At 33.2% G+C, this 17,812-nt stretch overlaps 1 protein-coding gene across 2 annotated transcripts in view; it reads left to right on the forward strand.

The window, feature by feature from the left end:
• LOC135083775 (facilitated trehalose transporter Tret1-2 homolog) overlaps positions 1–17,812 on the forward strand; it is a 62,579-nt gene that overhangs the window by 22,585 nt on the left and 22,182 nt on the right. For both annotated transcript variants that reach the window (XM_063978522.1, XM_063978521.1), the window contains exon 2: positions 2,948–3,118. In XM_063978522.1, coding sequence (XP_063834592.1) covers positions 3,007–3,118 — 112 coding nt within the window. In that variant the 5' untranslated portion in view covers positions 2,948–3,006. The remainder of the gene's footprint in view (positions 1–2,947; positions 3,119–17,812) is intronic.

The following is a 17,812-nucleotide window of genomic DNA, read 5'->3' on the forward strand; positions in this document are numbered from 1 at the left end:
AAATTATGTACTTTAGTCGGTATTTTCAAACGGAAAAATTATCTACTTAAGTCAAATGAACGCGTCCTTTTATGTTAGTATTAACCGAGGGTAGACCCGATCAAATACGAACAAAATAATTAATTTGAATGCACGTGTGATCTGTATTATGACCGTTCCGCCGGGGAGTAGCCCCGACCATATACGGAACACAATACTACACAAATGAGTTCAAAAATACGCTTCAGACTTAGCTAGTAAAATCTATTATGATAATAATCTTTTGTACAGATGCAATTATTGTTCTTAATAAATATATGTATTTAAAAAAATGTTCTCAATAATTTAACATACCTTTGTCTGTGGGCTGAAGATGTGGATCACTCGCACTTCTGATATTTATAAAGAAAAGTTGCTTGTTGATCAATTACTTATTTATTTAGGATACTAATTTATACATTTCCAACATTATAACACCTTAAAGTTACTACTTCTTGCTTTCAATGCTCCAACTGAACTGCCTGTCCGGCGGCATGCCCGCGATAAGGCAACTTCCCCTTCCATTCGTCAAAGTCAACCGGCTCGAAACGACTTATCGACAGCATGCCCCGGAAGTAGTCAAAATCAATACTTAAATAACAATTTATTTCTAAATTACTAAACTGTATACAATAAAAATTCTAAAATAATTACATTAAATAATAAACATGAAATATGTAATTGAATATAATACAGAATAAATTCTGAAATCATTCTAATATCTGCAAAAATGTCCAGGAAGTAATCAAGTAAAGTATTGAATTTTAATAATGGGTTTTTAAATTCTACCAAAATTATTACAATAACTATCTATAAGCAACTAATAATCGTATAAAATACAATATTAATTCTAAAATCATTACACTTCAAATGCGTGAACACAAAAAAAAACTAAAAATAAAAATATTGCGTATAAAAAAGTTCATCCCCAATTTTCCACCCTTAGGGGTGAAATATTTTCTTCAAATTCGCATGAAACCACCCTTTTGATAATACCTATTCAACAAAAAAATAATCGTTCAAATTGATTTATAATCGGCGGAGATATTGCGTATAAAAAAGTTCATCCCCAATTTTCCACCCTTGGGGGTTGTTTTTTCTATTATTAAATTTAAATGGGACCACCCTTGAGGTATTACCTATACGCCGAAAAAAGATTTGTTCAAATCGGTTCATAATTGGCGGAGTTATCGCGTAACAAACATAGAAAAAAAAAAAAAAAAAAACATACGGGTCGAATTGAGAACCTCCTCCTTTTTTGAAGTCGGTTGAAAATACTATCAAAATCACAGGCAATGATAGGTTATCATAGACCCTAGTATGATAGGTACATTATAAAAGAATCTTTAAGGGAAATCGTAGTACAATGAAATAATATTACTTACTGCCTTAATTAGACAGTTCCTAGTTGTTTGCAATTGTCTCTTGCAATGTTCTGATCTCGTATAAAACGATGTTACTTTATTTGTAATCTTAGTACAATTCCGTCCTACAAGTGGTATTAATACCACTATTAATCCATTAATTGATTGATTGAAGGGAATCAAACAGTTGAAAAACTATAGGTGTTTTTAATGTTACCTGAAAATTAATACTTATGGATGACATAATAATTGAATAGAAATTCTCGGTGAAAATAGTGAGAGGGAATCTTCCGAAGTGTAATATAAAATTTTGTTTTCGTGTTCTAAAAAAAACCCTCCTGATTCGCTCTTTCACTCCTGAAACGTGCCTACAAAATAGGTGATCAAGTACGTACCCTTTGTGTGTACATTATGTGTTTATTTTCTCCGATTTTTTTTAAAGAAAAGTAAACAAGTTTATATTTAAATGGTAACATATTTTTAAACCTGAGTTACTGAAGGCTATATTACATTTTAAAATATAAGGAAGTATTTTTTTTTTACTTCAATTAAATTATTTAAAAAGTTGATCCAGGAAAGTTCACATGCATTTATTATCTAGAGATTTAAAGTATAAGGAAATATTGTTAATACGACGTCTTGTGATTTTCCTTTTCGTGAGGAAAATATTTGTCTTTGAATAATTACACCTAATTTATAGTGAATTTGTATAAAAATAGCAAGTTAGCATAAGATTTCTGCGAATTATAAAGTTGAAAAATAACATCATCAATCATCATAGAGCTAGTTTGTTATTACAGATATTATTTTATTAATTTACACAAGTGTTAATTTCTCATGCACAGGAAAGTTTTACTTGCATTTTAACTGCGTCTAGCTAGACTTTATCTAACTTTGTATTAGCACTTCGTCTTCGTCTACTTTCGAAGAGATCACGATCTGAAATCAAGAGCAAATGTTATTCATTGTCTACAAGCATACAGAACATCTTTTGTTAGAAGCTGCTTACTAAAACCTTAGTTAGTAATTAACTAAATCCCTTTTAAAAAATTGACGAATTAAGTCGTGCAGTATAATAATAAAATGTCAATATTTGTTTCATAAGTGTATTAGGAAACATAAATGATTTTCATTAACCTTTTGGTGTTCAGGTCCCCTAAAAATTGTTGATAGAGCCTCCGCATAGAGTCCATCTCTGAACGTTAAATGCAATGCAACGTCTCATTTAGCCTTTCTTGTTAAGGAGCGATCGCTTTCTAGCGTTAAGACCGCCTGTATCTACATAAATTTTATAAAGAGGAAAGATTTGATTGTTAATTTGTTTGTAATAGGCTCCGAAACTACTTGACCGATTTGAAAAACTCTTTCACCATTAGAATCCTACATTATTTGAGACTAACAGCCGGTACGAAGTTCACCGTGTCAGCTAGTTACCTCTATTTTCAGGGTGTTCATAAAAGAGATCTCTGAAAATCTGTTTCTGCAATAAGCAAGCATTACATTAATAGCCACTCAAAGATTATTGATCTCAACATCAATATAGATCATACCTCTAATCGTTACAGATTCGGCAAACGTGGGAACCTGCCAGCAGCTTACGTATCGTTGTGACGTCGACTGACGTATGGCAGATAGACCGTACACATACGACCCGGTGGCCACCGGCGCAGTCAGCCAGCAAGCGTACAGGATGGAGGCGGGGCAACTTTGGCGGCAATACATCATCGCGGCCGCTGGTATGTTTTTAAAGTGCTCGTAATTTGAATTTTCGAAAAAACAGCCAGTTTTTAAAAAGTGCTCTATGGTGTTCGTGGTTTGAATTTTTGGAAAAAGAACGTTCTTTTTAGCAGCCAGTGCTATGAAGCAGTAGGTAAATCATCGCAACCGCTGACATGTTTTTCAAAAAGTGCTCGTAATTTGAATTTTCAAAAAAACAGCCAGTAGTTCGACCGCTGGTAGGTTTTTAAAAAGTGCTCTATGGTGTTCGTGGTCTGAATTTTTGGAAAAAGAACGTTCTTTTTAGCCTGTGCCACCAAAATAATGCTGGTATGTTTTAAAATAAAGTGTTCCTAATTTGAATTTGTGAAAAGCGCGCGTTCTTTTTAAAAGCCAGTCCTATTCGAATATTTTAAGTTTTAAAGTTTGAAGTGTCTATGGTGTTCGTGGTTAAAATTTTTGAAAAATGCGCGGCGTTTTCTTACAGAAACAAAAATGGAACGCAGGTTTGATGAATAATTCGTTTGTTTTTGTTAAAAGTAAAAAGAATATTCAAATATGACACCTGAATTTAAAAAAAGCGTAATTCAGAAAAAAGACCAATATTGTTAATTAAATAAAATAAATTAATTAAAGAATTAAATGCCTGGACAAGACGAGTGTTTATAAATAAACAATACAGACAAATAAAATACGTTTTTAACTGAACACATGAATCAACACGCTTCCTACAAAACACCAAAACAAAACATAAAAGTGTTGACAAAAATATATCTTGCATCAAAAGTGCATCGACTCGTAAGCAAATCGCGCGCGAATTTTTTTCTAATGCCTGCCAAATAGTAATGCATGATTCTATTGGAGAAACACATGATTGTTTATGTCATCTCAATTTGGTCGGATTAGGAAAATCTACGGTCATTCAATTTATAAATAGAATAATGAAAACGTGTGCAATCAAGTGCATCAAGCAACGAAAGTTTCTCCACACTTTCCCTCTTTACTCCTTTGTCATAAGGGTCTAAGTTGTTACCGATTGTACGAATTGCTGAAATCATGAATTATTTAATTTATTTCAAAATTCAACAGGTCACTGAATGACAATTAGATGTTAAAATTACATATTACAATATTGTAATTGATTGAGTTGTTGAAGTAATTAATTAAATTCGTATGGTTATAAAATAATACACCTACTATAAAGGTAATTATTAACTAAAGTAACTACTTAAGCAGTCTCATATGAATGAGAGATCTTGGACTGACTGAAAAACTATTTTCACGCGTTTCATCATGAGTGAAAAACTATCTGAAAAGTGTAAAATTAAGTCTTGAACTTGACCGGAAGTTAATGAAGGCCCTTTAAATGAGGCCCTTTAAATGAAGGCCTTTTAAATACACAAATATAAACCTATTCTCAATAATGAATTCTGAAGGAAACTTTGATTCAAGGAACGCTAATTCGATCCCGTCAACAGCTGGACTACTTACTATCCGTTCGCGATAAGTTTTCCGCTGACGATATGACGTCACTCGAAGGGAAGCGTCTATAACTATAACAAACTATATTTAAAATATATTTAATTTTTATTATAAATATTGATATTATATACAGGGTGTTAGGTAAATGGGTATATGAGCCGACACTAGTCCATGTTAACATGGGCATATAAATGGTACGGTGAAGTCAGAAAATTTATATCTTCAATTTAATTATTTAAATTTTCATACAAATCGGATTTTATAAAATTTATTTAGTATGAAAATAAAAAAAATTAAAATGATAATTTCAAATTTCTGACTTCACTATACCATTTATATGCCCATGTTGACATGGGATAGTGTCGGCTCATATACCCTAGGGTGGTCCTTATTTTTCGACTTTTGAATTATCCCCGGGGCACTTTCTCATTCGATTATATACCTCTAAATATGAAATTAGCTTTTTATGTTTTTTTTTTTTTTTGTTAAGAATTAGAGGTCGCTACCAGCTGTCAAAATATTTACAAAAAGCTTTGAAGATCTTAAATCATGGTTTCATAAATGTTTTATTTAAGTGTTTATATCACATTTTACGTGCAAATGGACATCGCATAGATAGAATAGACAATCACTTCTTATCCCCTTCTCTCCTCAACCCCTCTTCTGTACCGACCATGGTACCGACGCGTTGAGATACTAACAAGTCAACTCTTAGGTATATCTTAAAAATAATTGATTCAAATATGTACATTGTACATAATATCTTAGTTCATAGCAACAACAATAATTTTGTAATATTTTTATTTGGCTTTGGCTAAAAATAAATGAATCTAACAAATACAGATTTTGTGTTTTTACTTAAAATTCAAACCTTGGTAGCGAGTAGCGACCCCTAAATGTCTTTTAAAAATTAAAAAAAAAATTATGAAAGACTTTCATATGGTATTATTCAAATTACGTGGTGCCCCGCAAAATATAAGAAAAAAAATTTTTTTCGTAGGAATAAGGACCACCCTAATATACCCATTTACCTAACACCCTGTATAATTAATTTTTATTATTAATATTGATAAAAATTGTGTATTTGTGTAAAATAAGACACATTAATTGCGTTTAAAGCGAGGGGATGCGCATTCCACGGACCGGCAAACTTAGTGCGAACGGGTTGTACCCGTATTGTGGAGAACTCACCCCTAACACAAGAATTATAATATTATCAACGTTAAAGTTTTGATTACATACTCGTATGGCGTATCAAAATATCAGCTCCATTTTTTAGATACCCTTGTTTTCTATTTAAGACTTCTTACTTATTGCTAGTTATTTTCAGTGCTATTTGATAATATTCTGATTAACGACTTGATATCTAGATATTTTCAACATGACCTATTTCAATGTGAAAGATAAAATATCTGCGTATTCATAAAACAAACAATCATTATTTAATTACTAGTGTTGATATAAAACGAGTTGCGTTCAGTTGTATGTTTAATTAATATGTACGTCAAATAAAACAAAACCTAGTCTAGACCTATGTTTAGTTTAGTTAGATTAAACGGTGTACTTAGAGCACGGTTAAAAATTGTTTACACGCGTGTGAATCGTCCGCGTGCGTGTAGAATGTAGAATCACGCAGCTGGTTGCACGCTGAATTCCGTGAAAAAATCAAAAATGTCCGTGATTTTAAGCGATTTTCTGAAAAATATTATTGGCAGGCAAATTGCTCATAAGATAGGTCCCTATTTGATATTATTATTGTCCGTGGTGCATCTTTTCTTAAAGGTTATTAAACCTTTGTTTGTCACCTGTCATCCGCTTGGCAATGGAGGGAAGTCGAACCTTAACTTCGAACTCCTCCTATGTTCTTCTGATTAATTTCGTTGCGGGTCCTATAAGAGTTAACTTTCCCCCGGGACAAACTTGACCCTCACTGATGGGGTTATTGGCGGTCGAGCTGTAGATAAAAAACGCTAGGTACTGCAGTAAAATGATCCAGTAGTTAGAAATTAGAATGGGACTCTCTCGCCATGAAAAAATTTAAATAAGTAATTTTAAATTTTCTTAGCTCTATACGAACATGTAGTTATTATGGATAATGCAGTTTATGCAAAAATAAAAACAAATCTTACAAACATGAAAATGATTTCTCAGTCGGACCACGGTAGAAACAAACCCATAAAAATTACATAATATTTAACGATTGTCGACAAAGAAGAGAAACTAATTCTCAACATGATAAGGGAAAAAATGTGGAAAATGCAATAAGATGAATACCAACCGGAAAATCAATGTATTGTTGTAATTTGAGGAAACCGATATCGGAGTAATTGTAATTTATGTTAGCTAGCATTTGCCCGTGACTTCGTCCACGTGGAAGAAGTTTTTACAACAGTTTCAGCATTTTTGTGACCACTTTTATGACCTCATTTTAGTATGAAGTTTAGTTACGGGGAGTTTATACTGCATATCTCACCCGAATGATCTGAAACATAGTTTATTTTAAGTTAAATGGATTGCATTAAAATCTGTTCAGGTACCTACACTTTTTACAGTCATGTAAAAAGACTGTCTTTAAAAACTTGTAAATGAGATCTTCGTTTACAAAACAAAGTCTCGTAGTATTGTAACTATCAGCTGTGTAATTATTATACTACCGTGGTATTTTATATCCAATTACAAACAATATTACGTGCGCTGCAAGACAATACCAACAGCCTTATGCTTATTAAAATAAAATATATATCTATACCTTCCCGTCACCTCTCATTATCTATCATCATCATCATTATCATCATCATCATCATCATCATCAACAGCCCTTGCAGTCCACTGCTGGACTATGAGCCTCCTCCACTATAGTGGAGGGTTTCGCCATAATCTCCACGCTTGGCAGGCGGGTTGGAGATCGCAGTTTAAAAGATTGATGTTTTGAATGTGGCTGAAATGATGATGATGATGAACTCTGAACTGGGTTCAACAGTAGTATTTATAATTATAATCAATAGAATTACTATTTGTATCGATTTAAGAGTAGGTACTTTACAACTTTTTATCAAAATGCGTTTGTTGAAAATTTTCCAATTTTGATAAACTAATTCAATGCCATAATGATAAAACTCTAATCGGTAATAATATCTACATAAACATAATGTATCTACGTAATAAAATTAACGATAAATGCTTTAGATATTGATTATTTAATTTTAATCAGTATGTTAGTTTGATATTGTTTTTCTCCTTGTGGGGTATTTTCTTTCTGTCTTCGAATACCGGTTTCGATTACGGTTTCAGATATTTTTTTTATTTCGGATATCCGAAAGTTTCGGTTACGGTTACGGATATCCATAACATCCCTGGTCAATGCTCATAACCAGGCAAGCTATGAATAAGAGATGAGATGAAATGCTGAATTGACAATTCGTATTTGTCGCGCAAACCTAGCATGTAAAATTTCATCAAATTCCGTTCAGTAGTTTTTACGTAAAGTAGTAAATCCTCGCAAACTTTCACGATTATTATTACGAGTATTAAGTAAGTGCCTGTATAGGTAATAAGATAATTCACTTTTACATACTTAACACAAACATCATTAAGTTCCCGTCGGCAAACCCATAGATAATCTTTGCCACCAACGTTTATCGGGCAATAAAATTTATAGGAGGTCGCAAATTTATTACTGATATGTACTGGAATCATCACACTATTACGTGTTAAACGATAACCCAAAGTTTATCAAAAGCACTCAAAAAAACTCGCGTGACGTTTGACAACAAGTTAACAAAATTAAGTAGATATTAACATTCTAATTTAGATATTAAGTAATATTAATAGTGGAGGAATAACCTTGATAAATAATAATAGATAAAGACATGGTAGAACTCTACCAAAATCGCTTATTCCCAACCAGTCACACCGAAATGAGTAACACTGTTACTCGTTGGGAAAAAAATCCCATCCAGTCACACTGATAATCGTTAGGGCATTTGTTTCCTGCCTTCTCAATGGTTCACACATTAAGGCTGGGTTGCACCATCTTACTTAACTTTGACAAACGTCAAAAATTTGTCAAACTCCATACAAAAACACCGGTTATCGTTAAAGTTGCGGTCAAAGTTAAGTGGTGCAACTCAGCCCAAGCATTTTTAATATCAGTTTTCAAAATTAATAATGTAAAAATTAAATTAAAAATCAAAATACTTTAAGTATCAAAAGTTTACTGTCAGAAAATATAGGTTACAGTGTGACCGTTTTGGAAGATAGGTAAACAAATGTACCAAAAAGTAATACGAGCAGTGCGACTAGATGACTTTTTCCCCAACCTGTAACAGTGTTAGTCATTTCGGTGTGACTGGTTGGGAACAGGCGACCACAATTGGCATGGATATCAAGAAAATGGGCTATGAAACGTGGGTGATAAAGGTCAGCACAAGATGAACAAAAAGTTTCCTTTGTTTACCTGGTTGAATCAATTCCAAGGTGAATAAGGGCGTCTGCTTAGGAAAATGAACCTAGGTGAATCAGAATATGATATAAAGACACAGAAATTCCAATTCTCTACCCAGGTGATATCACCCAGATGAGCATTGAGCATAGTGGAATAAACCCATTATACTTAAATTCACCTCAGATTAAAGAATACTTTGTTTTGTGAATTGTATACGAGTATTTGCACAAAATATTAACTAGTTACTTATGCGGTATACTTAGTTTATCTTTAAAAACATTTTTTTTATGCTAGACAAGGCAGGTATTTGACCGCAATCGCACCTGGTGTTAAATGAGATGCTGTCTAGGATAAAATAAAAAATACCACCAAACATAATGTAAAATTAAAATTCAGATTCTGAAGATGTTGTATCTTCAGAATCTGAATTTTAAGAAATCTAAATCGGGAAACATAATGTACAGATTTTTTACTCGGAAATGCCTAAGTGCTTATACATACTTTATTTTTCTATTTTCATCTATGTAGATAATGCCCCTGGAATGGACAAACCAAAACAAATTCTCTATTTAACGTCTTAACTTCAATATTATGGAATGCAGTGCCTCCCGCTATTCCAAGCGCGTTGTTTTGTCATAACATTATTTGTTTAGATTGTGATTTGGCTCCAATAACGGTCGGTTATCTTTGCTGTTTGTAATGTTTCGATAGCATTGAACCGTTTTAGCGTCAATTTGTAACTTTAGTACAAACAAACACTTAATTTTTTATTAGATTTTTAATTGCGCATTTAATTATATGTAGAGCTTCAAGTTATGAACGAGGGCCCTGAAAAAGGCCTAACATACTTCTAATATGAAAGAAAGAAAGAAATATTATATCTTTATTTGGCACTAAATGTCATTATTATGTACAAAAACATATTTTGCTAATAGGAACACCTACTCAGTACATCCTACTACTCTGGGAGCATGCTGAGCTGAAAGTCAAGGTCCTGGCACTGAATCTCAACAGGTGCCTCGGGCACTGAAGGCCTAACTCTTGTAGATTTTAAAATAAGTTAAATAATTATTATCGAATTGTAATAATTACCTCAAAATTTTAGATAAAGGTAAAGACAAATTGTCTGATAAAAAAGTCAATTATTTCAGAAATGCCTTTAAAAATAACCCTCTTGGAATGACTTTAGGTTGTATATAAGTTATTTGTAGACCTATCAAAGAATGAACTAATATAGAATGTGTGCCACAGCGGACAGGAAAGGCAAATCTGTGCGTCTTTATTGCTTAATGGTGCCTCAATACACGTGTCCATGTGGGTGTACACGGTATCATATGTCAGCATCTGACAATAGGCACTCCTAAGCGTTAAATAGGCATTTATTAGGTATTTTTTTATAAAATAAATATCATGGAATTTCCAGTTAAGTAGATTAGCCAAATTATAAGATTAAGAATCCCAAAGGATCATGAGATCCATATATTTTATCTATATTACTTATGGGAATTAATGATTATTTGGAAAAAATCCCGTTGATTCTAAAAAACAAAGAGGGTGGCGTTTGTCCTGAGTCAGAAAAAATAAGCATCAAAAATTAGGGTACTAGACTATTAAGAAAAAGTGCTTATTTTTATCTTATTTAGATATGAGCTTCTTTAAACAGACAAAATTGCGTGTAAAAAATACTAACTTTATTATAATTTATGTACTAATTTTATTTAGACTTCCTCCACATCATAACTCACGAGACACATTGCCATGCGATTAACTTACATAACAAAACAATGGCATAAAGCGTTATCTTTCACTATCTATTAATACATGAACAATCACAATGGCACTGTCTCTTATACCCACGGCACAAAGCTAAACTATAGCATCGTATGTCGTTGCAATAGAGGCTATTTTTCAATAAACATGTATAGTCTGATCTGTACCATTGTCAATGCGCGTACGCATCTGAATGCGCAGTTGATTGATAACGAGAGCAGAGATACAGGGTGTTCATTTCAGTGTAACCTTATCGTTTATTTCATGTACTAAGAAAATGTTTGAAAAAACACTTTATTCTAACTTAGGAAAAGTGAAAAGTTTTCTATAGCGTGCTATCTTCGATTTAGAATAGCTAGAAATCAGTAAATAGTTAAATTGAGTTTGCGAACAGACGTGATAGGCGCCTTTTGCCAAAGTAAATCAATATAAAGTCGCGTTTTGACAGCTCATAAAACCGGAAAACTGATCTACTTCTTCTACCTCAATCTAAGGTAAACGGCTACTAGTTCGTGATAGTACGTAAGTTCGTAAGTTTTTTTTCTAGCTCAAATAATAAGCAAATGGAATATTATTTATAAAAATTCTTCATTACTACAAAAACTCTATTATTTAAGCTATCTAAAAAACCAAGTACCAACATTGTGGCGCCAAAAATGAGAGCAATACGAAGCTTCAAACTCTCAGAGAGCCAAAAACAGCCGTGCGGCTTGCAAAGGTTGCTCTCACCGTAAGGTTAGCGCTCCAACTTCTTAAGCTTATAAAAAGGCGAAGGAACGTCCATTTAAATAAAACTTGTAATAGTGGTTTCATGTGTTCCTTGACAATTGATTTGGCTTAGAAAAAAGTTATATGAAAACGTAGAATTCCTTTAAAATTGCGATTAATTGACTCACGAAATAGCGTACATATTATTTTTCGGGTGTCCCCTATTTCGTGACACTACCGATTCAAGGATATTATGGATAACATTTTGATGCTTGGTTTTAAAATAATTATTTATAATAATTTAAATGTAAGTTATGAAACAAATAATGCATTTATTTAAGTTTCTCATGACCTAAATTCGGTATATGTTTCGTTCACTAGAATGTATATGACACGAGTTTGAAGTTCACATATATGACCAATTTTAAGATAAATTAGCACAAGTAGTACCAGCATAATTTTGGTTTTATTTCGATTTGTTTTATTTATCTTTGTTTTTTTGTATTGTATATGGGATAGATAATAGTTAATTGACACATTTTGACAATAATCCATGAATTTTACTTGGGGAATTTGGAATAATCAGTATCACGAAACAAGGAACCGTATTATTGTTACTTTTTTCCAAGTTCGTGATTTATAAATGTATGGTGTTAGGTACTTTTATGACACACACCATCAAAGAAATCGACATATTTTTTAGTTTTTAATACTTACCTACCTAAGAAATTAATTAATTACTTACTTTTTAATATGAGTCTTGGCGTATCTGGGGTTATATTCAGGGGGGGGGGGGTCTACTCTTGAAACAGCTCCAGGGGTGGGATTATGGGGAGAGGGGGGGGGGTTACAAATCAAAATTTTATGGGTAAGAAGGGGGGGGGGGGTAAGACCCCCCCCACATTTCTAATGGTTAATATAAATATTTTCACATATCGCTAGAAATAACAAATCTAAATTTTATGGGTACGAGGGGGTGGGGGGGGTTAAGTCCCCCCCCCCCCCTACATTTCTAATGGTTATATAAATATTTTCACATATTGTTAGAATTAACAAATCAAAATATTATACTAGACTCACATTATTTCTTATGAATATTTCAGGTAAGTAATATCGTCAATTTCACATATTTATTTTATTCTAAATTTTTATTATCGTTTTTAAATTTATTAAACCCTTAATCATTATTAAAATATCCTAACTGTATGCATAAAACCCTATCCCGAAATAGGGGACATGAGTTCACGAACTTAGAAACAGAGCAAAATTTTGTCACGAAACAGGATCCAAACAAGAGGTCCGCAGAAAAATTAATATAAAAAAAAGTTCAAACTATATAACTATAAATTATGTATTAACTTACTGTCAAAAGACCAAAGTTTAGCATACAAAAGCTTTCATACTGATATCATGCTTGGTTATTTTTAAATAAAATGTTAAAGTCGTAAGAGCCTTAATATACCGAAGTAGGGGGCACTTACCTTATAAAGCGAAAGGTCATTGACTGACTCACTCATGAAATCTCAGAAACTACAAGTGCTAGGAGTCTCAAATTTGCATGGGGGTTCTATTTAGAACGTAGGTGCTCACTAAGACGAGATTTTGCAAAATTCAACACCTAAATAAAACGGGATCCACGCGTACGAAGTCGCGGGCGGCCGCTAATATAAAATAATCTAAAGAAGTCAATATATCGTCTTTAAGACAGCGACTGCATTACAATCATGTATTATGGCTGAAGTCCCAGCTTAAAATCGGTTAATGTCAATATCCACGTAAATTCTGCAATAAGAATGCCTTTCCTGTAAATAAAAATAAGTTACTCGTATTATGGACTTTGTGTTTCCTCTTCATCGTACTAAATCCTACATAAGTGAACAAAGCTTCATTATTATATTTATAAGTATTATAAAGTTCTGCAAACTTGTAACCAAAATGGGAAATGCCTGAATATAAAATATTGGTAGTAAATACATATTATAATTTTAAGAGGCAAAAACACAACGCAAATGTTTTTTGGTTGAGGTACTACTCTTTCTACCTCATAGATTGTCAAAAAATAAATTAGCTAAATTGGTCGAGCCGTTTTCAAATGATTGCTCTATTTGCCACAGAATACCCAAAAAAGAATGAAATTAATGAAAGAATCTGTGCAAGTATTATGTAAGATGGCAACAAACCAGGTTATCTGTAGGTTTACAAATATGTCAATTCACATTTTATTTGTGTTCAACAAGTGCAAAGAGTCAATGAGTTATAGTAAAGATAACTGAATAAAATACGAAAATTTTCCTGCAGATAATGTTATTGATTTATAAAAAGTTGTTTTTAGCACGAATAAATTATAATTATGTTATGTAAAGGTAAATGACCCTACCTACTGCACCTGACACCTATAAAACTGATAATGTCATAATTCTGAGACTGAATACGATAAATTAAACGAAAGATTACGATTTATATCGTACTTACATGCAGTTGAAAAAATACATGAGGATTGTTCCCAAGTGTTACTCGTTGGGAAAAAAAATCTCATTTAGTCACACTGGAGAAAATTCTATACTAATATTATAAATGCGAAAGTAACTCTGTCTGTCTGTCTCGCTTTCACGCCCAAACCACTGAACCGATTTTGATGAAATTTGGCATAGAGATAGTTTGAGTCCCGGGAAAGGACATAAAGGATAGTTTTTATCCCGGTTTTTGAAACAGGGACGCGCGCGATTAGGTTTTTCTGTGACAGACAAAATTCAACGCGGGCGAAGCCGCGGGCGGAAAGCTAGTAGGAATATAAATGAATCAATACCTACATAACTGTCTGAAACTAGCCTTAGAACCGCGTTAATTAAAGGCTGCTAACACAAGAGCTAGAGTATTCTAAAACATATTATAGATCCAGAAGCCCTGAAAATAATGAAAATTTTCAGAACTTTAAGTCCATCTTAGAGAATCTATGCCTTGGAATTATAAATGCCTGCCCAATCTAAAAGAAATAAAAATGTTATCTATGTAAACTTTCCATTATAAATAAAATACGAGTAGGTAAGTAATACTGAGAACTCAACGGCTGAAATAAAATGTTGTGTTGTGAAGATGATTATCTATTATAATTGCAAATGACGATGACGGTTTTTTCTAGCGTTGAAGCGTAATAATGATCGCGGAAATGATTTCTAATTTACTGCCATTTACTCACCTGCTGAAAGGTGCATTATGTTTTCACTAGCTTTTGCCCGCGACTTCACCCGCGTAAAATTTAGTTTATCACAGATCGTCATAAATTATAGCCTATATGTTATTCTGGGTTATAAACAACAATACTGTAAAGTTTCATCAAAATCCGCTCAGTAGTTTTTGCGCAAAAGAGTAACAAACATGTTAACATCTAGACACCCATAAAAACTTTCGCGTTTATAATATTAGCAAGATTGTTTCAAGTTTGTAATTTTGGATTATCATGATGCAACTTGGTTATGAATTACATTATCATTTCAGCAACACACAATATTATTTCAGTCAATATTAAAGTTTGTTTAGAACAAAGCCATATTATCTGCTTTACTTTTATTGCATAGGTACAAAAAACACTCGTGAGTAGGTCACTTGGAACTAAAGATATACAAGAAAATGAATTGAAAATTAATAATATTAGTTTAATAAGTAGGATCACACTTTTCTTAAAAATACCTTTGGATTTTATTTGCTCTCATAGTGGGCCCAATAAAATTATCATGTTCGCTACAAATGCTACTACACGCTACAGTACCTACTTATAGGTACGCGGTCGATCAATTAACTACGATTTCTACGAATTTTCGTAGTTTTAATTTGACTATTTGTATGCATCTTATATTTAACTAGCTTTCCGCCCGCGGCTTCGCCCGCGTGGAATTTTGTCTGTCACAGAAAAACTTTATCGCGCGCGTCCCTGTTTAAAAAACCGGGATAAAAACTATCCTATGTTCTTTCCCGGGACTCAAACTATCTCTATGCCAAATTTCATCAAAATCGGTTGCGAGGTTTAAGCGGGAAAGCGTAACAGACAGACAGACAGACAGACAGACAGAGTTACTTTCGCATTTATAATATTAGTTGGGATCATTTCAAATCTAGTACTAAAATAATTTGAACAAATTGAAAGACGATTTTGTGGCAGTTTTTTTTTTTCAGTCTTGTGAAATGTGTCTTGAAAAAGTTCAATACGATTTATCATTTTGAAGTGGTTCTGAAAACTCTGAAAAGTTCCCTTGAGGATATCGAAGAAAGGCAAATAAATCCATCAATCTCAATTAACTGTAAGACACCACATTGATTTATTTTTTTCACCATAATGTACACTGAGAATAAAACCTAGGACTCCCAGATTATTTTAACCACTATACCACAAAGACAAGAGCCACATTCACAACACTTTCTTTGCGTCACAGATGTAAGTAACTAGAAGCAAACAAACAAACTACATTATTTGCAGTTTGTTCTAACGAATATCAAAAGCTAAATGCTACGTGTATCTTATGTGGTTCCATTAGGTGCTATTTTTCAGTGAAAAGGGGTAGCCTGTACCTCTAGCATGAACAACTTTCGTCTTCGAATCGTTTGCGTATTCGATAAAATTCGAAATAAACGATAACGTGACAATTTTGATTCTCAAAATAAGTTTCAGGCAACCATTTCTCATACTAAGTTCACTTTACGACACGCTCACAAGGGCGCTGTTGCAGTGGCGGATTTACAGTTTTGCCGCCCGTAGGCTAGGGTGGGGTTGGATCTTTATTTAACTTTTATCTTCTGAAATCGAGTAAGCGTCATCTGAAATCTGCCGCCCCTAGGCCGCGGCCTATACAGCCTATTGACAGATCCAGGACTGCGCTGTTGTAGTTTTCGCACTAAATCTTTTGATGGCGATTCGAATACGCAAACGATTCGAATTTGAAAATTTTTCGTGCTAGCCGTACTGATGTGCTATCGACCGGACAAACAGTGTTATTTACCAAGCCCTACCCAGTACCCACATTCGATTGCTCGGAGGTGACTTATGATGCACACAAACTTCAAAGCTTTGCAAATTCCCACCTGTTGCATAAGTCAATTAGGCAGGCATTTTTACTACAACGGTGAATCTCGAAATAATAACTTATCTATACTCATATTTTATTATAAAGAGGTAAAGTTTGTGTGTTTGTATACTTATTTGTTAAATTGTAAGGGGTAATCTCGGGATCTACTGAACCGATTTTAAAAATTCTTTCACCAATAGAAAGCAACGTTATTGCTGAGTGTCATAGGTTGCATAAAAATCGAAAAATTCCACGCGGGCGAAGCCACGGGCGGAAATCTAGTCTGTGATATCTAGCATTCGGCCAAAATACTTATTTAATAACTTTTTCTTTTTTAACTTTTTTTTCGCTCAATCAGCGCTTGTTTGATTTTTGAACGTTATAACTTTTAAAAAAAATAAAACCAACTTCAAATGCGTGAACACAAAAAAAAAAACAAAAATTAAAAATATTGCGTATAAAAAAGTTCATCCCCAATTTTCCACCCTTGGGGGTGAAATATTTTCTTCAAATTCGCATGAAACCACCCTTTTGATAATACCTATTCAACAAAAAAAATAATCGTTCAAATTGATTTATAATCGGCGGAGATATTGCGTATAAAAAAGTTCATCCCCAATTTTCCACCCTTGGGGGTTGTTTTTTCTATTATTAAATTTAAATGGGACCACCCTTGAGGTATTACCTATACGCCGAAAAAAGATTTGTTCAAATCGGTTCATAATTGGCGGAGTTATCGCGTAACAAACATAGAAAAAAAAAAAAAACATACGGGTCGAATTGAGAACCTCCTCCTTTTTTGAAGTCGGTTGAAAACTGAACCAAAATAATTTGGGTCCTGAAAATGTCCGCAATTTTTTCCGTGTGGAAAATTCAACTTTTGCACTTGGAAGTATCTTGGTAAATGTGTTTAGAAACTTTGAAAACATGTTTAAATGAACATACATTTAACTATTTAACCAACAAAAATCTGCGAGTGATGGAATTTACGATTCTCCAGCTCCTAACTTAAACATTGCAAGAGATGTTGACATTGTTGACTAAAGGTTCTTGCGTTCCTTGCTCTATGTATAGAGATATACTTTTTACACATAAAAGTCTATAAATAAATACATAATACACTTTATGGCCTGCTAACAGACGTGACAGATAAGTATATTGATGTTTAACTCTATTGTTCCTTCCCATATTTAGAAACGATACACAATGTAGTATTAGGAAGATCTAAGACTAACGACTCAGTCACATAATGA

This window comes from Ostrinia nubilalis, chromosome 24, assembly GCF_963855985.1.
Source record: "Ostrinia nubilalis chromosome 24, ilOstNubi1.1, whole genome shotgun sequence".
Classification (NCBI taxonomy): domain Eukaryota; kingdom Metazoa; phylum Arthropoda; class Insecta; order Lepidoptera; family Crambidae; genus Ostrinia; species Ostrinia nubilalis.